General features: G+C 40.9%; 1 protein-coding gene across 1 annotated transcript; it reads right to left on the bottom strand.

Annotated features, from left to right (window-relative positions):
• Nucleotides 1-3,811: 3,811 nt before the first annotated feature.
• Nucleotides 3,812-26,357, bottom strand: DDX21 (DExD-box helicase 21). The gene is made up of 15 exons (XM_008530167.2): nt 26,163-26,357; nt 23,721-24,170; nt 22,361-22,436; nt 21,464-21,642; nt 19,655-19,772; nt 18,242-18,427; nt 16,480-16,625; nt 15,620-15,769; nt 15,077-15,238; nt 13,737-13,856; nt 12,493-12,566; nt 10,314-10,473; nt 9,296-9,430; nt 7,218-7,262; nt 3,812-6,661 (listed from the first exon to the last, which is right to left on the bottom strand). The coding sequence occupies exons 1-15, from the start codon at nt 26,247-26,249 to the stop codon at nt 6,392-6,394; spliced, it is 2,358 nt and encodes a 785-aa protein (XP_008528389.1). The 5' UTR covers nt 26,250-26,357; the 3' UTR covers nt 3,812-6,391.
• Between the last annotated feature and the right edge of the window lie 838 nt (nt 26,358-27,195).

The following is a 27,195-nucleotide window of genomic DNA, read 5'->3' as shown; positions in this document are numbered from 1 at the left end:
CAATGTCCTCTGTTGGTATATGAATGTCCTTTCCATTGTATCTTAGGGGAGAGAGCTCACTCTGCCATCATGCTGACATCACTCCTCCAAAGCCCACAATTTTGAGCATTATGCTAGACTGTCTTGTAGTAGGAGCTAAATTAATAAACCATGACACATGGTGCTGACCTCTAAAGATCTCACTGGCAGAATACCCAGATGAAAACTCAAATAGGGATTTTGAAAAATCCTTAGACACACCTAAGAAATACAAAGGCATGGGACTAGGAAACTTGAGATGGAAGAGTTCTAGCTGCCATTTGGGGAGCATATCCCCTCTCTTGGCCTTCTTTTTATATCAGTATTTTGAGGGTTGTGCATTCTTAGATCCCTGTGAGATGTTATAAAGCAGTCCCTGTGGAGGCTGTCCAATGAACAGAATAGAGTACAGATGACCAGATGCAGTGACCTGAGATCTACCTCATGGAAGATAACAATTAGAGGACACAGAAAAGCACAAGGCGTGTTGTGGGGAAAGGGAATTAACCTGTTTGGTCAGAGCACAGTTAATGTCTATCAGTTCTGTTCATTCCAGTAAAAAAAGCTCACTAATAAGAGCACTAATTTTTTTGTCTTTTATGTCAGGGAGCCAACTTAATGGAAAATTCATTAATAAGACTAGGGTGACTATGTCATCTTTACTATATAATATTGATCTGAAAGTGCCAGAAAAAGCAATTGGACAAAAAAACAAACAAACAAATTAAGAGGTATAATGATTGGGAAGGAGATGGGAAAATTATCATTATTTACAGATGGTGTGACTGTTTTCCTGAAAAAGCAAAGTAAAACAGCTGAACACAGGAAAAAGTTAAAAAGTTCAGTAAGTAGGTCAGTCACAAATATGCAAAATCAACAACTTTTTATTAAAGGAATGATGCAATAGAGTAAACGATCACTTTCATAGTAGCAACAACAATGAAAATCTAGCACAAATTTAAACTATTTAATGAGCCAGACAAAAATAATACTAACAATGTAGGACATAAAATAAGCCTTGGTTCCCAGATTGTAGGCTCTAAATAGCATTACCTATTATAAGGAAACAGAGTTCCTTGGAGAAAATGATTCTGGTTCTGGGGCAGGATGAGTCCGGATATCTTGTCACACCAGAAATCAACGAAACTATCAAAGATGAGGGTCAGGTCAGAAGGACTGAGAAGGTGTCAACTTAAAAACAGGCTTTTGCTGGCCAAAGATGGGAAAATTTGAGCATCAATAAAATAAATGCAATAGATTAAAGTATATCAAACGTTAAAATCCACAAATTTATAATGAATCAGTGGTAACAATGAAAAACTCATTGGCCACCTTTGAAGGAAGCAAGGAACCAGTCATAATTCTGAAATCTGGTACACAAATAAAGGGGAAGAATCAAGCACTTATTCTGTCCTTTGTGTAGGAACAGCATTCAGGGTAACCCAAGTGTTGATTAGGGCAAGTTTCCTTCTTTAGAGGTATTCCAGCTCATGAATGAAAAAGAAATGATAGAATATCACCATTTTCCAAGAACCCTAATGAAATTATGGATTTAGAAAATGAAAATCTCTTGCTGCTATTAAGACAGAGGGACAACTGGACATTGTGTACCCTTCTAGATCTAATTACCAATTTACATTAAGTCTGGGGTGGGGGAAAGAGCTTGTTAAATGACAGATGAAGATGCAGCAGTGAAATTCAGAATGTGGCATAGTCTACAGAACAAATGGCCTGGATTCTTCAAAAAATAAATTGCAGGGAAAGATTCCCATTGCAGAGGGGTATTTGCCAATACATAACAAAAAACTACATATGCATTTATCTTTTGACCTAGCCATCCCACTTCCAGGAATCTACCCTGAAGATACACCTCCAACAGTATGAAAATACATACACACGAGGTTCCTCACTGCAGCAGCTTGTAGGTGCAAAATATTGGAAACAACCTATGTGCCCAGACATAGGAAATAAGAAAACAGTTGAATAAACTACCCACACAATGGAGTATGATGCAGTTGTAAAACAAACAAAAATGAGTTAAGATCTCTATAACTGATATGGAGCCATCTCCAGGACATACTGCTACACTGGTGGAAACTGAGTGGAGAGTATGCAGGAACTCTCTACTATTTTTGCAACACTTTTCTAAGTCTACAATTATTTTAAAATAAAAATTTAAAAATTTGAGGAAAAGATGGATTAGTCACTGAATGGTGTGGAATTAGTAGCAGTCACGTGGGAGGGAGGTGGGGAGCATAAAGGTAGATCACTTCTTGATCCTCACACTAAATCCCAGATGAACTGAAGATTGAAACATAATCAAGAGTTCTAGAAGAAAATATGGGTGAATATTTTTATAACCTTGGAGGTAGAGAATATTCTCCTAAACATAAGACAGCCAGAAATGATAAAAGACTGATACTTACCACCTCATAAAAAAATAAACTTTCTTAAAACACCCCACACAGTTAAAAGACAAATGAAAATTTGGAAAAAGTATTTGCTACAGGATGTTTATTACTAATAAACTTAGAGCTCTCATCAACAAGAGTCAGACCCCAATAGAAAGACAAATGTTTAGTGTAACTTTTAAAAAATGCAAATGCCCAACACATTTGAAATGTTAATCCTCACTCAATTAAAAGATGCAAATAAAAATGATACAGTATTATTTTGTGCCTAACAAACTGAGAAAAGGAAGCCAAATCCAGTTTTATGGTGATGTGGGAAACAGGCTTGCCTGTGCCGTAGGGTGGGAATGTAAACCGGTCCTGTTTAGGAGAGCAACTTGCACCAAAATTTAACGTGTTTATGTGGACCCTGCAATTCTACCTTTAGAAAATTTATCCTAAAGTGACAATCAGACAAGCAAGCAAAAATTTATACAAGGACATTCATCTTAGGGTTGTTTATAATAGTGAAAAATCACAAATAACCAACACAGCCATCTAGAGTCCTGGTTAAATATATGGTGGCATATCCCTACTGAGATACCAGTCATCAAAATGTTGTAGATTTGGGGCTGGCCCTGTGGCCGAGTGATTAAATTAGCACGCTCCACTTTGGCGGCCCAGGGTTTCGCTGGTTCGGATCCTGGGCGCGGACATGGCACTGCTCATCAGGCCACATTGACACAGCATTCCACATGCCACAACTAGAAGGACCCACAATTAAATAATATACAACTATGTAGTGGGAGGATTTGGGGAGAAAAAGCAGAAAAAAAAAAGATTGGCAATAGTTAGCTCAGGTGCTAATCTTTAAAAAAAAAGTTGTAGATTTGTATTTACAGAAAAGCATGCACAACATGTTGAGGGGGAAAAAGCAATACACAAAACTGAATCGGGGCTGGCCTGGTGGCACAGTGGTTAGGTTCCCATGTTCCGCTTCTCGGTGGCCTGGGGTTTGCTGGTTCGGATCCCGGGTGCAGACATGGCACCGCTTGGCAAGCCATGCTGTGGTAGGTGTCCCACATATAAAGTAGAGGAAGACGGGCATGGATGTTAGCTCAGGGCCGGGCTACCTCAGCAAAAAGAGGAGGATTGGCAGTGGATTGGCAGTAGTTAGCTCAGGGCTAATCTTCCTCAAACAAACAAAGAAAAAAACCTGAATGAATGATTCCAATTTTGTAAATGCATTCCTGGAAGAGATGCTCACAAAAATGATAGATATTGCGACATTATTACTTGCTTGTTTTTTCTCCTATGTTTGGATTTTTACAGCTATCATTTATTATTTTTTACAATAAAAATTTCAAGCTATTTTCAATATTAGGAAAAAAATAACAAAAATGTAAATAGGTAAGTACTAATATCTTTATTATGGTGCAAAGCAGTATTTTATACATGAACTCAATTTTACAGTAAAAACATTTTATGTACAACTGTAAAGAAACCGCTGTACAGATAGTTCAACATAAAAATGGGTTCTATCTTAAAAGTTCATTGAGTTGTTTGACACAGAAAGTGGAAAATATTTTCTCCATAGAAAATAGTAAAAATGATAACATTTCCAAGGCTAGCCCAACGAGCCTATTTAAACCAAACAGTAGCTGCATTATACATTTATAAATATGGTTTGAATTCCGGGATTTAGGAGAAATTTTAGCTTCACTTATTGAAACAGCCATGTTTTCCTTAAAATTAAGTTACGTAAAGTGAAATTCCCATTAGTTTTCCCTCTTACTCATGCCTTATTATTTTTCTTTATGCTAATCCACATCAAGGTTTTAGCTGTTTCTTCCTAAAGGACAGGTACCATGTCCTTTTCATCTGCTTGATAAGGTACCCATTCCTATCCAAACTGTGAAATGTTTTGGTTATTAATAAACTGCTGCTCAGTATTTGAAAAAAACCCAGAATCTAGTAAACTGTAATCCACAGGACACGTGAGTTGTCTGTCATCAAATGCCTTCCCCTCAGTCCCTGCGGCTTGACAGGAAACCATGAGGAGGAGGAAAAGCGAGAAAATCAACAAGTGGATCAAGGAATAAAAGCCAAGAGAACTGCTGAGAACAGAGAGACATCCAGTTAGGATTCAAGGACAGACTGAAGTCCACACAGAAAAAGGACGTCGCTCAAGAATCAGAGTTTAGTTGACTCTCTGAGCCCCTCATTGCAAGGTGGCTGAGTAAGAGACAGATAAAGAGCCGATTAAGTGAGAGAAACCAGGGCCTAGAAAGGTTGCAGTTGTTTAAAATAATGAAAACAAGACCGGCCATGTATTTTAACTTCTCCCATCACAGTTTATTCCCTGGGATTCTCCGTACAGAATTTCTAGGAATTAAGGCGAAAGGACAACGTCGCACTTAAGCTCCTGCACCATGCAGAAAGTTTCCCAGAAGTAATATTCGAGAACTGACAGTTATCTGGCCAGGGGCTATACTAAGTTCTTCAGTTCCCTCGGAGCAACAATTTAAAATAGCCATATAGAGTTTGTCTTAAAAGGAAGTCTCAAGAAAGAAAAACCCTTTCAATGGAGTAGTAATCTAATAGAAAGAAACAGATCCCATACTGTGGCTATAGGAACTAGGCCTTTGAAAAACTAAATTAGATCATTCTACCTAAAAACCCCAGTTTGCCCATTAGCAGTTAACCTCTAGAAACATTAATGACCCATTAAGTTTTCACAATTTAAAAAAATGCTTTATTGGGGCCAGCGTGGTGGTGTAGTGGTTAAGTTTGCACACTCCCCTTCAGTGGCCTGCAGTTCGTGGGTTCAGATCTTAGGCATGGACTAACACCTACACACCACTCATCAAGCCATGCTGTGGCAGCATCCCACATATGAAAAAATAGAGGAAGATTGAAAATAGAGGCAGATTGGCACAGAGGTTAGCTCAGGGCCAATCTTCCTCACCAAAAAAGAAAAAAAATAAAAGCACTTTATCATGTATCTTCACTTGTTCTTCTCTTTGCTCTCAACAGCTATGTTTCCTTCTTGCATGTGAAAAAAATTTTCAATGGTTTTTTGACTCTTCAGCAATGCAAATCTGCCCCTACTCCTTTAATTCCTTCTTGGTAAATAATGTTAATCTTCCAATAGTAAGTGGAGTACATTATCATCAAGCACCATTTATCAGCCTCCTTACTTAGGAAGAAAGTTATGGGGCCATCTTCTACATTTGGAATTCTTTGAAGACACTTGATTTCTATTAAAATACTTCTTTACATATATATTGATAGATATATAAAATCTGTAAAGAATTCACTGACGGATGAATCATCTTAATATTGAGAAGCTAAAAATGTATCAAAATGCACATAATGATTGCTAACCATTACAATGTCTCCTATCAAATGTATCACTATCCTCCAAACCTGCAGCATATGCTGGTATAAACTGTGTTACATCCCAGCTAAATCTGAAATCTTGCTTCAAAACTTGGTTCAGTATTAACTCTCAGAAGACATGCTATGGGACCACACGGGTAACTGCTAGGCAGGTGGCTGAGGAATGCCAAACACAGAAGACGGCCTTGACTGCTCAAAGTGCTCTCCAGACACTATGGCACTCCCCACAGGCATTTAGGGAAAGACACTATTAACAGACATTTACGTACACAGTCAGGTCAACTTGAAAAGTCTAGACAAACACACGCTTGACTTTATCTCGTAATGTACAGACAACACATTAGAATAAAAATGTAATGAATCCATACACCTTTTCAAAAGGAAAACCTGATACAGAAGTAGCAATAAGGTAACAAATGGTAATAATCAGATGAAATAATTTAGATGAAACTTGTCTCTCTGGAAGAGAAGGGGACTGGGCAAGTGGTCAGCAAGGAAACACAATGTGCTTTTCACTTTGTATGAAAAATAATGTTGCCAAACATAGTTCTGTTTTTGCCAGATAAGTTCTCTACTTCAAATTACTGACCAAATGCTTTACTGAAACTCCGCTTCTGGCCTTTGTTTTGGAATCTGTTACTTTTGTTGCCACCTCCTGATCGCTGTCCCCTGGAGCCTCTGTTGCCTTCCCGCTGTCCCCTGGAGCCTCTGTTGCCTTCCCGCCGTCCCCTGAAGCCTCGACTGCCGTCTCGCTGTCCCCTGAAGCCTCGACTGCCTTCCCGTGGTCCTTCCAGCTCTGGCTGCTCCGTGGCCACAGAGAGCTGCCAGCGCCGTGAATCATGCCATTTTTCCTGATGAGAGATGGTTTTGTTTTTATCTGCTTTGATTTCTACTGAATTTGGCTTAAAAAGGCATGAGACAAAAGCCAGATTGATAACCTAATCACCTAAAAGCTCACTTGTCAAAAATAATACTAACCTTCATGACCCAAAAGCCAGTCACTGAAGTGTGTGGAAATAAGTTTCGGTATGTGAAGTACCCTCATCACTGCATCATTGATTCAATTCAATTACGGGGTATCCACAGCCGCCAGGTAGTAAACATAGAAATATAGCATGCCCAAACACACTTCTCACAGCAGTACTGAACAAAGATAGAGCAATGAAAAGTGTCTACGTAAACCCTGTGTAACATACTGGGGAAAAATGCTGGATATTGCTCACAACTGTAGAAAGGGAAAACAGGCAGGCTGAACAAGGAAAATATCAGAATAAAAAATACTAAAATTTAATTCTTGTCTTTTAGTAAAGGGACGGGAGCTGTTGTTTCCCTCTATATTCTGTATTTTCAATAATGAACATTTTACGATTTGGATATGTTAACTTCAAAACCCAAGAGAAAGAATACCTGCACGTCTGCTGCGGCCGCAGTAGGGACATCAAAGCAAACACCCTGGAAAGCAAAACAAACCCAAGTTAAACCCGCCTTGGACTAGAATTACAAAATGCACACTAAGAGATACTCCAAAAGACCAGGCACTATGAAAAAAAACCCCAGAGGTATCAATTTTAGATGAACTTTAGGCCAAGGCCAACACATTATACCTCCCAAAAGTACAATACCAAAAAGCCAAGGATATTTAAAAAAAGGACTCAAAACGTCTTAGAACTGACTAGAGATCATTCTCGGCTACAACACTGTGCTAATCCTCAAGCAGGTATTAGCTACATCTCACAGCCGAGGAAACAGGGCCTTGGAGAGGCTGACTGGCTTGTCGAAGGCCCCACAGCTGGGAAGTAGGGCAGAATGTTAAACTATCTGGTCTGCATGGCCCCAAAACCTATGGTCTAAAACCAGTAAAATACACTGCCTTCCATCAAAGAGAATGTCAACTATTCAGGATGACCTAAGTAAAAGCAGAAAAATAAATGATTTTCCATTGTTAATTTTCCAGTTTTTCTTAATTCAGCCTCCTATGAAAAAGTTTTTTAAAAAATTAAATACTTTACTGGACACTATCTTTGAGGATAAGCAGTGCACCATCTCCAATTAAGGAAGTCCTCCTGCTTCTTGGCCTCCACAAACAAAGTCTAACCACCCCTGCAAGTGACAGAGGCACGCCTCTCCCCGGGCTGTCTTTAACTGCAACATTTTATGAGGAACACCCTTTCCACCCAATAAGTTACCCAATTATAACCACAGGCAGCATCAGATACTGATGGATTCTGCCATTTGTGGGAATCTTCATTCACATGTTTACTAAGTATTCAAATCAGGCACTCATTGGTGTATAGAGATAACTAGAAAGCAGTTTTTGCCCTTGAGTAGGTTATAGTGTTCCTGAAGCTCTAAGCCATAAGCAAGCACAGCAAGGTAAAATTTACCTGAATAAAGGTATGGCCTAAGAACTCTGATGTACAGATAAAGATGCCCCCAACTCTGCCATACGGCCAGGGAAAGCTCCACAGGGAGACTCAAGGCTAAGCCAAGTCATAACGGATACCGTAGAGGGAAGAAACACTATATAAACAGCGAGTTGAGTGTGCACTTGGGATAAGAAAGCAAGGGGTACTTGGCGTTGCTGGAGAGGAAGGTGTGGCAGTTAGGAGACAGAGATGAAGTTGGTAAGGGGGACAGGAGTCAGCTCATGAAGGATCTTATCCCCCATTGGAAAGACTTTATCCCATAGATTATGTGGAGTTGCTTAAGGAGGTAAACAACATGGTGGGCCACACAATGAGTTGAAGATAAACCTGATTTGGTCCTCTAGGCAGTGGTTCTCCAAGTATAGTCCATGCCTTTTAGGGGTTCCACAAAGTCAAAATGATTTTCATAATAATACTAAAATGTTATCTGTCCTTTCACTCTCATTCTCTCCTAAGGGGGCAGTGGAGTCTCGCAGACACTGCATTACAGGGGATGATACCATTGCTCTGACAGCTAATGGAACATGACATTCTTATTTTCTGGAGCTCCTTTTAATTTCTAATACAGTAAACATTAATAGATATAAACCACATAAACAAAAGCTTTTTACTGTCCTCAACATTTGCTACGAATGTAAAGGGGTCATGAGACCAAAAGGTTTGAGAACTGCTAGGCTAATCTATGCCATTAAATGAGAACAGAACTCAGAAGAAAGAACGCCAGGTTTGGAAGGCAAGACTTTAAATTTGAATTCAGTTTCCAGTAAGTTTGTTTTAAGTGGCTTAATAAACCCCATGTGAGTGGGGGTGTCAGCGAAGCAGCTGGGTGTTCCAGTCCAGTGCTGGGTGCAGATGCTTCAGGTTAGAGATTCAGGAGAGTGGTTGTCAGTGACTATGTGGCAACTGAGGGGCATGGATGACAATGTCCAGCGAAGACTATACAGTGCAAAGATGCAGCATCCCCACAGACCAGGGAGACACCCCTGTGCAGTGTTTAGTTGCCCACATAAAGCTACTGAACCAATGCAAGCTCACAACAGAGGCCCCAGCCTTCCTTACCTGCTTCCCTTTGAGAAAGACCATTCCCTTCACTTTGGAATCAATATCCTCTCCCAGCTGCTCTTTAAGTTCCTTCCAAGCATAACTAATGTTATGCATTTCAATTGAGCACCGCAAGATCATGGTCACAAAGCCCTAGCGAAGAAAGGGGCACAAAATTAAAGTCTCAAAAACAAACCTAACTGATAAAAACCTGATGTCATGTTTCTAAAATATTTTGGGGAAAGCTCTTCCTAAAATCATACACCACTCCCAGCCCAACACACAAATTAGGACAAGTCAACTGGGGAACTCTGAGTAAGACTGGTGGATTGTACCAATGTCAATATCCTGGTTGTGACAGTATAGTTTTGCAAAATGTTACCACTGGGGGAAACTGGTCAAAGTATATGAGGGATCTCTCTATAGTATCTCTTAGAACTACATGAGTACCTACAATTATATTAAATATTAAAAAAAAAAAGAAAAGCATACACCTGCTCAAGTGTCTAGGTACGCTGGCTAAGTGTACTACACACATTTGTGTGTATATGCATATAAATAGTCATGCATCACTTAACAACGGGGATATGTTCTAAGAAATGAATCATTTGGCAATTTCATCATTGTGTGAACATCATAGAGTATTATGTGGCACATGACTATATATATAGGACCCTAAAATATATATTTTAGGATTTTAAAATAATCAAGATATAATTCACATGCCAGAAAATTCACCATTTTAAAGTGTACAATTCAGAGTTTTTAGTATATTCACAAAGTTCGCATCCATTACAACTATCTAAAATTCCAGAACATTTCATCACCCTAAAAAGAATCCCTGTGCCCATCAGCAGTCACTGCCATTCCCCGCCTCCACCAAGACAGTGGCAACCACCAATCTACTCTGTCTCTCTAGATTTGTTTATATATATCTACCTTCATGCAGTTAAAACAACTGGAAAGTTTAAACAGAACACTTTTGAATCCAGCTCAAACTGCAAAGTAGTGTCCGAAATTCAACAGGGACCCTTACCGCATCCGAGTTGATCAAGGAGCGCTGGTCTACTGAGGTGGCACCAGAAATATGGGCCAGTGCTGCCGCCAGGGCTTCCACGGCTCCCTTCTCCTCTATCAGCTTCTCAGCCGACTGCTTGAAGTGACTAATAGCAGTGGGAGGCACAGAATCCAAAAGCCTACAGTTTGAGAGTATATTCGTTAGGAGAAAGGATAGTAGAAGTGGACAGATTTCATTTTCAAGACAACAGCTTCTCAAGATAAATAAATCACTTCCAAACCAAGTCTTCCATGTGTAAAAGATCATTTAGATGCAATGGACACAATCACATTTCTATAGTAATAAATCCATTCCTCTGAGTGTATCTAATCCTAACTTACCATCAAACCAAAAAAAAATGTTTTATCCTAAGGAGATAATAAGACAAATATTAAGATATTCACCACAGTGTTATAGAAAAAGTATAAACAATTTTTAAACGTGCCATCAATATGGACTGATTAAATAAACCACGAAACAGATAGAATGACACACCATACTGGCATTAAAAGTGATGTTAGGGGCCGGCCCCATGGCCGAGTGGTTAAGTTCACGCACTCTGCTTAGGCGGCCCAGGGTTTTGCCGGTTTGGATCCTGGGCGCGGACATGGCACTGCTTGTCAGGCCATGCTGAGGCGGTGTCCCACATGCCACAACTAGAAGGACCCATAACTAAAAATACACAACTATGTAGCGGGGGGCTTTGGGAGAAAAAGGAAAAATAAAAAGAACTCTTAAAAAAAAAAAGTGACGTTAATAAATGTTGAATATTTTTAATAATAAGTATGGGTATCAAATACTACAGCTATTTCCATTCTGAAATAAAAGAAAAACACCCCCAAATCAGGTTGAAAATGATAAAGACCTTTATGAGACTATACATTTGTTAGGGAGTCACTATTATCCTGGTGATAATAAATGTCACATCCCAAAGCTGAAAAGATCACCCAGGACAAAGATGAACAAGGCTATGTGAGGCAGCTTCTTTGGGCAAGGCTGCCCCCTCTAGAGGCTGTCTCTCATACACCACCAGCATCTGTCTTTTCTCCTTCCTGGCCACCTAACACCAAATTTCCTTAACTAGTGTCACAGGAAACCCTGCCTGCAGGACACTTAGATTATTTTCATTTGCAGAACTTTCCCAAGCTAATATTCAGCATCTTTTGATCATGAACCCCCACCCCATCTGTTTTTTAAATAAGCACTTCACGTATTTACAATAGTCATTGTGGAAAGCACTTTAAACATGATGCTGAGACTCAGGTTCTTAAGCAGGGGATGTAGCTCACCACTAGGAGACATGTGGAAAACAGCCAGGACCTTTCTGATTCTCATAATGCCAACCCCACTCACCCCCAGGAATATACTGCACAGTCAGGGATGCTAAACAGCTAAATATCATTCAATGTGTAGGACAATTCCACACAATAAATAATTTTCTTGCCCCCAACACCAGTATGATCCTCACCATCTAGATATTTACTATAACTTCAAGAAATAATCAACTCTCATTCCTACCGGGTGGCAGACTGGATTAATGAAGATCTGGGATATCATGTGTGATCCCATCTACTCAACCTCCAGATGGGAAGCACCTACACCCTATCTAAGATGCAGTTCCTTAAAATGCCCAAGACAAACCAACTAGTGACAGTGGTTTCCTCTGGTGAACAGGATTGAGTGGGCAGGGATAAGTAAAAATGAGGCTTTGTTCTTGGTAAAATTTCACTTCACTACAGTCTGAATGTTTTTATAACAAGCAGGTTATAAACTGTTAAAAATAATGAATAAAACAATTTTTTTTAAAGATTGGCACCTGAGCTAACAACTGTTGCCAATCTTTTTTTTCCCCTGCTTTTTTTTCCCTCCCCAAATCACCCTAGTACATAGTTGTATATTTTAGTTGTGGGTCCTTCTGGTTGTGGCATGTGGGATGCCACCTCAGTGTGGCCTGACGAGTGGTGCAATGTCCGCACCCAGGATCCGAACTGGCGAAACCCTGGGCTGCCGCAGCGAAGCGTGTGAACTGAACCACTCACTCGGCCACGGGGCTGGCCCCACAAAATAAATTTTAAAAGCCAAATCTCATTCCTTCACAAAGGCATGCAGGAAACAGGACAAGCACTGAAGCAGCCCACAGCGAGGGTGGAGAGCATACCTGATGGCGTCTTTGCTGGAAGCTTTTATTATCTCGGTTGCAGAAGGAACACCTATTCGTTTAAATTTAATTCCCTACAAGAAAATGAACCATACTTTAATGTGCAATGTAGCCATCAACTGTTTCCATCAAGATTAGTAGTCCTCTGATTTTTTTATATTTACCAAATGTATTTTTTACATATTTAAAAGATAAACCTTTTATTTTGGAATGGCTTTAGATTACAGAAAAGTTGCAAAGACAGCACAGGGAGTTCCTGTATACCGTGCACCGAATTCCCTATTGTTATTACCATAGTGCATTTGTCACAACTGAGAAACCAACATTGCTTCATTACTATTAACTCAACTCCAGAGTTCATTCGAATTTCACAAGTTTTTGTACTAACATCCTTTTTTTGTTCCAGTATCAATCCAGCACACCACATTGCATTTAGTTACCACATCTTCTTAGTCTCTTCTGATCTGTGGCAGTTTGTCTTTCCTTCTTTTTCATGACCGTGACAGTTTAAGGAGTGCTGGTCAGGTATTTTGTAGAATGTCCCTCAATTTGAGGCTGTCTGATGTTTTTCACATGCTTAGACTGGGCTTATGGGTTTTGGGGAAGAAGACCAGAAGGGAATGCCTGTCTCGTCACATTGTATCAGGAGCCCGTGCTCATGGCTGATGTTAACCACGATCACCTGGCTAGGTGGTGGTTGCCTACTTTCCGCACTGTGAAGTCCTCACCGCCCCCCACCCCGACCCTACTCTATTCTTTGCAAGCAAGTGACTAAGTGCGGTCCACTAAAGGGGAAGAGGGGAGGTTAAGCTCCACCTCCTGGAGGAGGAGAAGCACCTACATAAGAATCTCCTTACAGAGTTTTTCTGTAAGGAAAACTAGTCCCTTCTCTCCCATTTTTAAATTCATCCTTTTGACATATTCATGTCCTTTCAGTTTTTAGGCAAGTCCTGTAACTCCCTAATCTATGCTTAAATGTTTCTGGTGTGGTCATGTCATCATTGTCTGAAAACTGCCTTTCAAACCTAAGAATGCCCCATGTAATTATAAATATAAAAAACCACTGCTTTTAAATGCAAAGTTATTTCAAAATGGGCCTTCTATCATAGGACAACATCCAAAACACGTGTCTAACAACAAGCTTTCAGTTAGGGCCACACGCTAGAAATAAATAATTTGAAGTTAATAAAAATTGAATAAAGAAACCAACACTGGCTGCATAAAGACTCAGGAAATCGTCTCACCGCTTTTTGCTCCACTTGTGCTAACTGATGCTCTTCTTTGTGCTGATAAAAGCAGATGCAAATTCCCGTCCTTCCAGCTCTACCCGTGCGCCCAGAACGATGAATGTAGGACTCCACATCCTATGGAAGTAAAACATGTGACACTTGACAGCAAAGGGAGAGAGAGACCTGGGCAGTCTACGCAGACGCAAGGGTGACGGTGATATACCCAGGGCGTATGAGGGAGGAGGTTCCCTAGCCGTTCAATTTAAAGAACTACTAAAATTAAAGAATTTAAAAACCTCTAGAACAGTGGACCCTATTCTGCAGGCAAATCTCCAAAAAGCATCATCTAAATAGTGCTGTCAATAGATCCATATACGTAATTTCAATCTTCAATTTTCTAGTAACCACACAAGAAGGTTTAAAAAGAAAAAGTTACGTTAGTTTTAATTAACTCAATATATCCAAAAATTTTATCATTTCAATATGCTATCCATATAAAACAAGTTATCAATGAGATATTTTACATTCTTTTATCATAAGTCTACAAAATCCAGTGTGCATAATAAAAAGTTCAAAACCAAAAAAAATTCCAATGTGTGTTTTATAGTTAGAGTACACAGGCCAACCCCGACTAGCTGCCTTTCAAGTGTTCTACAGCTCCACTGGGCTGTGGCTATCAGACTGGAGAGCACAGGCCTACCGGGTCATTTACACCGCATCTATGCCACACACTATGGGATTTCCTTTATAAGAATTGGTGGCTTCATACTAATTAGGTATTTTTCTCCATCATTGTAAACAACCTTTAATCCTGAGGGATTTGCCAGTTTGGGGGGAGGTTGTAGGATCTTCACCCTTGAAGTGATGGGAATAGGCTCCTTCAAACCAACTTTTGTTTACATGAAGCACTATCCACACCCCATAAACTGTGCTCCAGGACCCTCCCTGAGAGGTTCCCACCCACAAACCCAAGCAGTTTTAACCACGGAGGCTGTTAACCTCAGGCCTTTTCTCCGTTCTGTCCTCGAGCTCACGAGTTTATCTATCCTATCTCATCCCATCTAAGTCCTACCCATCTTCAAAGTACAGTTCAAAATTGCACTACCTCCACGAAGGCTTCCAGGACTCCTCTCTCACCAGAAAATATCTTCCCAACCTCCGGCCACTCACTGCATTTCTACTCAACCGTCAGGTCTGAGGGGGGCCTCACGACAGGTTCGTTTGAAAATCATCCTTAGCATCCTAGCACTCCAGACAGAGCTCTCACTCATCACATGAAGGTAAATGACACAACTTCCAATTTGTTTCAGTACCCAAAAGAAACAACAAAATAAAATTTAAGTAAAAAGACTTACCTTTGGTGGAGAACTTTGTATAACCAGATCAACCTCAGGGATGTCTAACCCACGTGCAGCAACATTGGTTGCAACCAAAACTCCAAAATCACCATTTCTAAAACCTTTCAGGGTGATTTCTCTTTGCTTCTGTGGAATGTCTCCGTGCAATGACTGGGCATCCTGTCAAAGAAATAAACTGGCCTAAGAAAACCAGACCCAAGAAGACAGGTACTTTTGGGAGCACCAGTTAGGTCTGTCAAAGGCATTCATATTGTGGTGAGGCTTCCGCTGAAAATAACACAAAGGGGAGAAAACACGTGCCTTACATGGACAAGCCTCCAAATTATTTCCAATCCTGGTCATGACATCAACTGCACCCACTATACTGAGAAGGTAAACAACAGCGGATGAGACCGATCAAACCTACTTTGTCGGTGTAACCTTGGGTTTGAGCCACCCTTTGTTCATCTGTGAGACTGACAGATTAGGTGAGCCTAACACCTACACTCTATTAACTGAAAGATGCTTTCTCCCTAAAAGAAAGGGAGGGGAAGGACCAACCAGCTTTATGGACACACTCTGTGACAACTCCTGGGCTTCTTTCTTGGTTTCACAGAAGATGATAGTGCGTCTTTGATAACCACTGTACACTCGGATCACGTCCCCAATAACTGCTGCCCTTTGAGTCCAGTGGCACTTGATAGCCAGATGCTTGAAAGAGAGAGAGGAAAAAAAAGATCTATTTAGTGAAGCCCAGCTGGAAATCGAAATCCCCTGCTCAGCACTAAGGGTACCAGAAGCATTGTCTGAGCCTGACTGCAGCAGACTGTTGCCACCACCGCCAGAGGAAGAAGTAAACCATCAAAGCAGAGAGCCTTTCCCCTTCCTCCAGGGAGCATCTGCCTTCTTTAGTTTCTGATTTCACCAGGTAAATATAGAAAGAAATGCCATTCCTCAGATTCCTACAGGAAACCAAGTAACCTGACAAGAGGAAAGTCTCTGGATGTTTTGTCCTTTCCACTTAAAAATGCAATCAGCAGTCAGTTACTGTACAGACCTATTCCTTGGGTGAAATGAGTTCATCTAGGTAAACAACCTAAGATAAAAATGGCTTCAACACAAACACTAGATTTCTCTGCTGCCCTCTGATGTTTAAATTCTAGGTGTAATTTCTTTCAGTTTACATAATTCAGACAGTTAGTTAGGTTCCAAAAGATTCTGAAATCAGCCTACCAGATGATGAAATTTAGAAAACACAAATACCATATACAACTCAATAGAAATATATCTTTACTTAGCTTTACACATAAACTTAGTATTTATTTGGAAAAAGTTTGTATTTGTCAGCCTTAATACCATCAGACAGGAAAAAAATGATACACAATTTATTACTAATTCCAGCAACCGAATGAATCATTTACCTCCACAGTCATTGCCGTTTTCTGAGTCTTTTTACCAATCAGGTCCACCTGTTCATATGTAGATTTCATGTATTTCTTAGCAACATTATATACCCAATGAGGGCAAGTTGCAGAAAAAAGCAATGTTTGGGGATTGTCTTCTGAATCTTTGGGGGAAAGAAAGTCAGTATGAATAACCCAAACAAGCCTACATAGTATCCACACCTCACCCATTTCTTCCAGGGTCCATAACATTCTACCGCAACCAACTGAGGCGAAGCCAAACATTGAGGACACAAAAACGAAAGACACGAAGGTTCCCAATGGACAAAGAAATATTGCCTAAATAATTTACGTAAAGGATCCTTGAAATGTCCAAAGTACTTTAAACTTATGTTGCTTTCTGACCACTGGCCTTTATGAAGGGCAATCTGTCCATTATAATGAGACCTATCAACTGGAAAACACCAATTCGTCAAGCCCAGTAACCAACCAGTTTATAGCACTTAAGCAAATAACCTATAATAAACACCAGAACAGATTCTGTACTCATCTATACTCCCTCTAGCATTTCCTCAATATTTTGAGTTGAGAATTTCAGTCTACTCATTCTTGAAGTCAGGTATCAAAAAGCTCCTCAATCTCAATTTTTTTTCCAGTTGCTCTTAGAATACCATTTCATTTTCATATATTTCAAATGGCAGTGTTAACTGACAGAACCCTTCTGGAGAGCAATCTGACAAAGTATTTTGAGGAGTATAAACTATTTATACCTCTCATCTCAGGACAGGAGTTCCCCCTTTATCTGGGGGGTACGTTCTGGGAACCCCAGTGGGTACCTGACACCACGGGCAGTACTGAACCCTCTATATACTATGTTTTCTCCTATGCATTCCTATGATAAAGTTGAACTCATAAATTAGGCACAGTAAGAGAATAACAATAATTCATAATAAAATAGAACAATTATAACAGTATACTGTAATAAACTGCCAGCATCACTACTCTGGCGCTTTAGGACCATTATTAAGTAAAGTAAGGGTTACTTGAACACAAGCTCTGCGATACCATGACAGTCAATCTGATAACTGAGGCTGCCACTAAGTAACAGGAGGGTTGCATATACAGCATGAATACGCTGGACAAAGGGACGATTCACTTCCCAGGCGGGACGCAGTGGGACAGCACGAGATTCCATCATGCTCCTCAGAACATCGCATTTAAAACATCGCATTCATAAGATTTAAAACTTATGAATTGGTTATTTCCGGAATTTTCTATTTCATATTTTCAGACCTCGGTTGACCGCAGGTAACTGAAATTGTGGAAAGCAAAGCCATGGACAAGGGGGGTACTACTGTCATTTCACCTCTTCAGAACAGAACTAATTCCAAATACTGAGGTGTGAAGGAAGCTGCCTGCATAAAAATATGTGAGCAGAATTATTTATATTACCTAAAAATTAAAATCTGTAGATGGAATTAAATCATGGCACAACCACTTCATGGAGTATTATGCCAAACTGTTATAGGTACAGTAGATTAAAATTAACATACACACAACAGCACAAAGCCAGGAAAAAATACACCAAAGCAAAGTACACCAAGCTGGCAGAATATGGAATTTTTGTTCTTTTACTTTCCCCAATCTTCTCCATTGTAGTTTATGTGTAAATCACGAATTTTTTTTAATTTAAGTTTTCCTGAATAAAGTCAGTCACCCCCCAAATTCCTTAGGCTTCATTTAACTCTTCGATGACAAGTTCCTTGAATTTGGAGTTTACCTTTCTTGTATGCCACACTTAAAATCTCTTCCACTTGATCAGCAAACCCCATGTCCAACATCTGGTCAACTTCATCCAGGACAACATGCTTAAGTTTGGTGAGATCTAGCTTGCCATTCTGCAGGTGGTCTTTGATACGACCTGGCGTCCCCACCAGGATATCAATCCCATTCCGCATGCGTTCAACTGTAAAGAACACCAAGGAAAGACATGCTGGGTTTTTAAGTCCTTTTATTAGTGTTGGGTACCACTTAAAGATATTTTTATTCTAAGATATTTATTAACTACAAGTACAAGGTAAGATGCTAAGTATTGAAGATAAAAACACTCAAAGAACTCTTTAATCCAGTGTGGGAAACTCGGAAGAAAGGACAGTCCAGTGTATCACATGACATAACAGAAAAATACACCAGTGGGGGATGGTAGCACCAGGAAAGAAATGACTCCCCTGGCTGGTGGAAAGTGTCAAGGTTTCATAGACAAAGTAAAAATAAGAATCTTACAGAAACAGGAACTTTCTATGAGGTAAGCAGATAGAGAAAGAATGACAGGAGCGAAGGGTAAGTATTCCACGAAGGTGTAGACACATTCAGGAAGATGGAGTTCAATATAGCCGAGACGAGACGGTAATGACGCAGCTTTTCACTGCAGGGCTACTGCAGCCTAGGGATCACACGAGGCCGTTTACATACACTATCCAATTCAACCCAATGACAACACCCTTGCAGGGTGAGTCTTCTCCTCATGTTATTTTATACATGAGCAGAAAAATCAAGCAACTTGAATTGAAAATCACACAGCTATTCTATGAGCAGAGTCTAGATTCAAACCCAGGCCTTTCTGATGCCAAAGCCTACCTTCGTTTCAGCAAAGCTGGAAAGAAATAATCACAAGCCTTGTGTGCCAATGCTAAGACTTTTTTAATGCTTTAAGTCCCTTCCTGAATTACGTATCTGCTCTATATAATAAAGCTTCAAGGTCTGAACTGGGAAGAAATGGAATACTACAGTAGGGGCTGCAAAACTTGGCCTTGGACCCAGAGAAAAGAAAGCCTGCCTAACGCAAAAAGAGGCAGAGACCCAAGGCCCTTGACATAAAAAGAGTAACCCTGAATTCTGACTTTTAGTTCCAAGGGCCCAACTGGACTGTCTTCCTGGGTTCAGTAAGATACTTCTGAAGCCTTTAGACAAACATAGATAATACAAAAATCCTAAGAACTGTATACAGGATTTGACACATCATCATGCAGGACCATGTTCTTGACCATCTTTAACAATAATGACAGGAGAAAATGACCGTAAATGACTAGACTGTACTCTAGTTGGTAAAGCCAGATGTCAAGGTCAGAAGAAAGCCAATCAGAGCATCCAACAATGGATGGCATTTCCTTCTCTAACTTTTGGACTTACTTACTTTGACCTCCATAGGGAGTCCCACCATAAAAACAAGCCACTGCCAGCTTCTTTGTGATGTCACTGAAGTCTCTGCTTACTTGATTTGCTAACTCCCTTGTGGGTGCGAGAACCAGTACCTGAAAAGGAAAAACTAACAATTAAATTCAAAGTTATGTGCAGTATTTGTTTCTTAACAAATTTGGAACTTACCAAAGGTTCAACTCATCCTAACAATTATTTTCAGAACATCTATTACATGCTTTGCAATGTACTGTGGTGTGGAAGGATCATAAATATAATATGGTTCCTATCTACTCAGAAGAAAAGCTTGTGATCTTACCTATCAGAGGAGACGTAGATGCCCAAATGTATGGTGTTTCAGGAGGGTTGCATGGAACAGGCTGGAGGACTTGGGGAAGGTTGCATGGAGCTGCTAGTACTTAAAGAACAGCATTCCAGGAAAGGAACACCTTGTGCAAGGAGTCTACTGTGATGATAACAGCAGCTAACATTTGAGCTTTTACAATGTCTCAGGCTCTACTAAAATGCTTAACATGCACTATTCTCACTTAATTCTCACAGGTTATTCACCTGCAATACCTACAATTGTATTGTAATGCCTACAATAATACACAACAGATTTCTAAAACCAAAAGGCTAAGAGGCAGAGCCTGGATTTAAATTCAGGCAGTCAGGCTCCAAAAGCTGTAGTCTGAACCCCTACGCTACAGAGAAGTTGAAGTCGAATGGCAGTCAGACAAGTAAGGCAGGACCAACATAGGGAGGGGCTTTGAACTCTTGAGTAGTCTGAGTTTGATCCAACAGGACATACAGCACGAAACCACTACAGATCCTCAAGTAAAGTAACAGCATGAAACAAACATGATTTAAGAACAACCTAACACATTCATCCAACAGATATTTACTGAACATCCACTATGTGCCAGGCACTAGTCTAGGTGCTAGAATAATTCATTTGTTTACTGCTCTATTTGTTTAAATGTTAAATGAGGGGCCGGCCCAGAGGCACAGCAGTTAAATTCACGTGTTCTGCTTCTTGGCAGCCCGGGGTTCACCGGTTCGGATCCTGGGTGCGGACATAACACCGCTTGGCATGCCATGCTGTGGTAGGCGTCCCACATATAAAGTAGAGGAAGATGGGCACGGATGTTAGCTCAGGGCCCGTCTTCCTCAGCAAAAAGAGGATTGACAGCAGTTAGCTCAGGGCTAATCTTCCTCAAAAAAAAAAAAAAGACTTAAATGTTAAATGATTTAATGAGGAGGGAGCACGGACACAGGAAGGCCAGTAAACTAGTGAGGTGGGGCCAAAAATTAAGGGGCAAGCACCCACAGCCAAGGAGACAACATAGGCATTTCAGTGGGGTTAAGGTTCGTCAAATGCCAGGTTCTCCAGAAATGAGCTCAACGAGCACCATCGTGTAAGGGGGCTTGGCCTCTGCACCTCTCTGAGGGCCCCTCCTTCTATTCATGCATCTCTACTAAAAGTGCTTTCTCCATTTTAGGCAAAAATGGTTAGACACTTATCAAACCTGTGAGCCCCAGGGACATCTAACAGTTTGAAAGGAAGATGATGAACATTAATAATATAGGTGATCACAACCATGGGCCAGATTACAATATTTAAATATACAGGGTTTGTGGCCAACGGTCTTAAAGGAATTATTCTGGTTTACCTTCAAATCTACAGCAAATACCAAAAAAAGGCTTTAAGGAGAACTCAATAAAAAACAAGAGAGTATGTCATCATTGCCTAAGCAATGTTCTTTCCTGGGCGGATTTGGAGCCCTGGGGTCTCTGTTACAGTTACCTGAGGGGCACGGCCTCTCTTCCGGTCCTGTAGTTCTCTCTGAAGTTTCTCAATCAAAGGGATGGCAAAGGAGAATGTCTTCCCAGTTCCTGTCCGTGCCTGTGCAATTAAGTCCTTCCCACTATAGACATGGTGGAATGTCTTCGCTTGTATAGGAAACAGGAAGGTCACCCCACGGGCTGTGAACACATTAACCGTGTTATCTGACACCGCAGTTCTCAAAATCCCAGCCCTCCTGGAGGACTGCAGCATATCCATGTTCCTGGTCCTGCAGAATTAAGGAATTCTACCCTCTTGTCAACATTTACAAAGTCAGGTTCAAATACATTCTGGTAATGAAGAATCTGCTGGATTAAAAAATATCAACAAACTTTAAAGCACTGAATTATAGTAAATATTTATTATTTTAAGAGATTAGGTTACTTGTCATGAAACCCCGCCCCCAGGTCAGTATAAGCCTGAAAATCAGGTGCTTTGCAGTCCAGATTGTGCTGCACCTGATTCAGAAAACACTTAGTTCAGCATCTGTGACTACCTAGCTCATTCACAGGAACACTGCTCAGACGAGTTCTGAGTCAAGGCGGTATCATTAACCTAGAGATGCCTCAAGAAGTAGAAGATAAAAAAGAAAATACAAACAAGGCATCCGCTGTTTAATTGCACCAGCACTATCAGTTGTTACTTCTGAATGTATATAGTATTGAATAAATTTTAATCACCCGCTTAAGAAGCAGCAAAGGCCATCAGTGGGATAGTTCTATACCGAATATACAGACACACTTCAGTGTAAGGTCGCATATATTGGCCTCCAATAAGAATATGTCCTAGTTCCTCTCAAAGAGTGCAGCACTTCCAATAATATGTTCTAACATTATACAATATTTCCAAGAATATTACCTTTGAGAAGTTTAATAGTCTCTTCAGATATGGGAAAATTAGAGAAAGCTCCTTCTTTCTGTTCCACAGGTATTTCCTATCAAGTAAAGGGCCACAGAGAGAAATTAATAACTTTATCCCTAGTGGTTAATACAGAGAAGCCTTCTGAGAAAGAAACAAAAGAACCTATTATATCTCTTCTAAATCAACCAAAAAGACACAAAAACTTTGGTAGGTAAATTGACATCTGAAAAGGAAATATATCATTAATAATCTATAAAACTCTAACAAAAGCAAAATCTGTAGCAAATATATACTGCACATATACTATGTGTGGCTAGTGAAGGCAGATTCAGTCTCAACTAAGAACTATTCCACAGCCATTCCAAACCAGCAAGATACTGTTTAATGGGTCATTAGCCTTTCCACAGCAACATCTCTCATAATTCCACAGAAAATAAAGAACAAACATTTACGACAAACTGGTCACCATGGCATTATTTGATAGAAGGATAATTAATTGAATTTCTAGACATTTATATGATGGATTATGTAACCGTTAAAAGTATTTAATATTTAAAAGTGGGGAAAATGCTTATATAAAAATAGAAAAGGTAAGATACAAGACTGCATATAGTAGAACCCTAATCTGACAAAAAATAATAGTTGTAGACATGTATACATTAAAAGTACTGTAAGGAAATATCAAATTCAGCAACAGGTTACCTCTGTACCTGAAAAATGTTTAGTATTTACTGAATTAAGGAATGCTGAAATTCTAGGGAGCTTTTCTCTTTTTGGTAAATTCCTATATTTTCTAAATTCTCTAGATCACGTATTTTTTATAATCAGTAAAAATTTTTTAAATGTTGATCATGGCCTATGGCAAACAGAAAATTATTTTTATTAGAATCAGGATTTTTCTTTGATGACTGATTTTCTGAAAGGTAAGAGAATTAGTTTCCAAGTGGACATTTACTCATCCAGTTCAACTCAAGTTAGTTAAGGGGCTTGAAGAAGAAGACTCACGCAATCAAGCCAACACCTTTTCACTAACAATGCACCTTGGTGAAACCCCCTCCAGGGGAGGGGGGCTATTTGCATTACTATATCCCTCCTGTTGATTTCTGACTTGCAAATGAGCAGACCAAGTGTGGGGAGGAGTTTCCCTAAACTTGGAAAGATCTGCTTATTTGCAACGGAGGCATTCTGACACTATGCAATTTTTAAGATGAAGTTTCACCTTGCAGCTCAAGGGACCCCCGTGAAATGTGGACATCCAATTGCCTCCCGTTACCAAATGATATGTGCAGCGATTAGCCATTCATTTTTCTCAAACAACAATGAAAGATACACTCCACATATAAAAATGCAACTTCACCTGCTCTAACTCACTGTTACTTTCTTCACTGGCAGCTTCACTGGAGTCAGAGTCAGGTCCGGAATGAGGGAGTCCATTCTTCAGTTTGGGGCTTTTCTCTCCAATTTCTCCATTCATTTCCTTTTCTTTCTTCATTTTCTTGGGCTTAGGAGCACCTGTTTCTTCTTCAGAAGGATCCTTATCTTTTATTACTTTTTTGGTTTTAGGAGAAACAACTTGCTTTTCAAAGGGCTCCTTTGTTTTTTTCACACTTTTGGTTTTAGGAGAGAGAATGTCGTCCTCAGATGGCTCATCTTTCTTTTTTGCCTTTTTGGATTTAGGAGAATTCATGTCAACCTCAGAAGGCCCTGCTTTCTTTTTAACTTTTTTAGCTTTGGGGGAAATAGTTTCTTCCTTTTCTTCTGCTGCCTCTTGAGTCTTAGTAGATTTTGGCTTCTCTTTTCTACCTTTCTAAAAAGTTAATCAAGAAAATACAAACAGTGAACAAAGGCATCTATACATTTGTATGGCACATCAATTCTGGATTATTTCAAGATCACAGTTATATGTAGAACACAATTTGGGGCCATTTTTCAACATTCGTACTTTCACCCGGCAATAAGGCAAAAATGAAACGGTATGTTTCTTAATACCATTTTTTGGCTATATGGAGATAAGTGTATATCAATAATTTCATTAGCTTGAAAGAGAATACCTCTTGGTAACTATTCATGTTGGTTGAACAAGTGGTGAAATCAAATTTTCATAATGGATTTGGGGTTGCTGGTGGGATGCTCCGACAGGCTCTAAAGTAAGTACTCCTAAAGAGTGAGCAAGTACAGTTTAATGTAATTCTGATAGAGTGACATGCCATATGTGTCACAGATGGAGGATGTTCAGCAGATTTCTTTTTTCTGCAGAATTCCTGAACAAGTAAAACAAGGATTCATAATATCTGTCTCGCCTATCTCACAAGTGCAAATGGATTTACAGAGACATCTTACGAACCAAAAAGCTATAAAAACCCACAATCTATCAACCCCCGTGTAAAAAAGATGTACCTAATTTAAAGAAGGGGGAAAAAAGCACAAGTTACAAGGAAATGGAATGGGTAAAACCTCAAAACCAAACCAGACTACCCAAAATGTCTGACCTTCCCCAACTTTTCATATTACTGAAAACTTAAGTACTTAATATTACTGAAAACAATTAGACAAGTGTTACAGTCTCTGTTCAAATCTCTGGCGGAGCCCCAGGCCAATCCCAGAAGTATGGAGACTACTACTACTACTACATTAGCTGAACTCCACCTCCCTGAAACTTCAGGCCTGCTCTCTGCTCTCAAATCATGTATGAAAGGTAATCTCTCCCACATGATGGTCCTCCAGGCATCTGAAAAAAATCTGGTCTCCCCTGCAAGACTTCGGTTCTTTCATCCCGTGGTTCCATCAAACAAGAGTGGATTTCCCATTCTGGTGGACTCTTTGGAATGTGATGGAGTTTGGTCATGTCTCTCCTAATTGGAGCATCGCACAAGTGAACAGGCTCACTGATGCGGTGCAGGTAAACCAGGACCAATTCCTCCCCAACTGAGCGGACAAATCTGCGATCTCTTTGGTGTTCCTACAACACCAAAATGTTGTTGTAAAAGCTCCCCATCAAAAAGACCCAGAAACAGCAAGGGAAAAAAATTCTAATTCATGTACAACATAAGTTCAGGGACAATCTTTGTTTCCACGGACCTTATCTCACTCAGAACAGAGACTCAGTCACAAGTTAAATCACTGTCTAAGGAAGCGGCAGGAAGGAGGTAGTCAGGTAGCAAGGACACTTAAGACTACGCACACTATTGGCCTCTATCAAAAATGTGGCGTACGGTTAGCACCACAACACGTCTTCATATTTCCAGGGGAAATCTGGTAAATAAACTTTAAGGGGAACTGAATTATTTCCTCTTCTAAGGGCTGCTTACCGGAAAACAAACTCTACTTCCTTACTAGGGTAAAAAGCATGTCACCGCAGACGCCGCCCACGTGTGCAGATGGGTTTAAGGTCTTGCCAGTCTCGTCTAAAGCGTCTTGACCGGACTTACAATCGCCCTCCGCGCACGCTCACGCCCAGAGTTAGGTCTGAGCCTGAGCCAACAACGTAGGGCCTATCCGTGAACGTCCAACACTGCGTCCCGGGTACCCGGCGCCCCGACTCCGGGACCACGTGGGACACCCGGCCTCTGCCCAGTTCCGATCCGCCCCGGCGTCTCCGCCAGAGACGCCGGGGCGCGGCGGCGCGGGCTCCGTGGGGCGGGCAGCGCGCCCACCGCGCCCACCGCGCCCGGAGAGACCACTCCGGGCGACCCCGGCCGAGACCTACGCGGGTCTCCGGACGAGCCGGGTCAGCGCCGCGCGCTCCAGCGCCGGCACCCCTCCTCTCCAGTGCCCCGCGGCCCCGCTCCTCTCAGCGCACCTTCTCACTTTGCTTTCGCGGTATCTCCACTTGCTCCATGGCTGCGTCTGACTCCAAATCCGCGTCACTAAGGAGTTTCCCCGGCATCACTCAGCACAAGGTGTGTCGGCCGACTGTCTCGTCCACCGCGTGGAGAGGAAGAGACAGTCCTACCCCTTCAGCCCACCCAGCTTTCGTCACTTCCTGTCGCAAAGCATTTCCTGCGGAAGCAGAAACCTCGGAGGAGGCTGAGGTCCACGTGTAGGCCCGGAGCACCGGCTGCTCACGCTTGCTGCGCTTAGCGAATAGACCGCTTAAGACGCTGGGACTAGGAGGCACTTACCGAAAGGTAGAACTGGAAGGAACCACAAAGGGTGGCTTTGTATTCTCGTTCAAACACTGACCAGATTCTCGCTAGCCCCGGCCTGAAAGTGAAGACTTGTAGTTGCTTTTGAGTGGCCCCTCTTCAGTGCTTTATATTAGATTGCTCGAGTTTGCAAAATCCGTTGACGCACACACGCGCGAGGTGTGTATTCTTGATCGTCTTGTGGAAACATCGATACTGAAAGGAGACGCCCAGACTGACAAGCCTGGATAAGAACTAGAATTCAGTTGAGCCTGGTCATTCATTTCACGCGTGCACCCAGCATCCCCTGAGCATTCACCGTGTCAGGTATGAGAAACAGGGCTAGGATTCGGTAACAGATCATACACAAGCCTTAGTCTTCAAGAAGCTTTATAGATTGGTGGGAGATAGAGGAGTGTCAGTTGTTCTAAAAGCACAGAGAGGCACGTAAACCTTCCTTGAGACCAGGAGAAGGGGGCCCCAGACCACATAGACCTCTATTAGAAAATAGAGGGGCCCTTAGTCTTGCATAACTTGGACAATACACTAATTCAAGCAGTTGAAGGAAAGTGGTCCATTGAATGGTCTATGACAATGTTGCTAAATTTCCTCTGAAGAACTAGTGATCTAAAGAATTGGGAGCCAGTTTATCATAGAATCGTTTTTAAACATAGGTTGAAATCAGGCCTGGCTTTGAAAACCTGCACC

This window comes from Equus przewalskii, chromosome 1, assembly GCF_037783145.1.
Source record: "Equus przewalskii isolate Varuska chromosome 1, EquPr2, whole genome shotgun sequence".
Taxonomy (NCBI): domain Eukaryota; kingdom Metazoa; phylum Chordata; class Mammalia; order Perissodactyla; family Equidae; genus Equus; species Equus przewalskii.
Note: the sequence above shows the minus strand (reverse complement) of the source record. Positions and strands in the feature narration are given on the sequence as shown.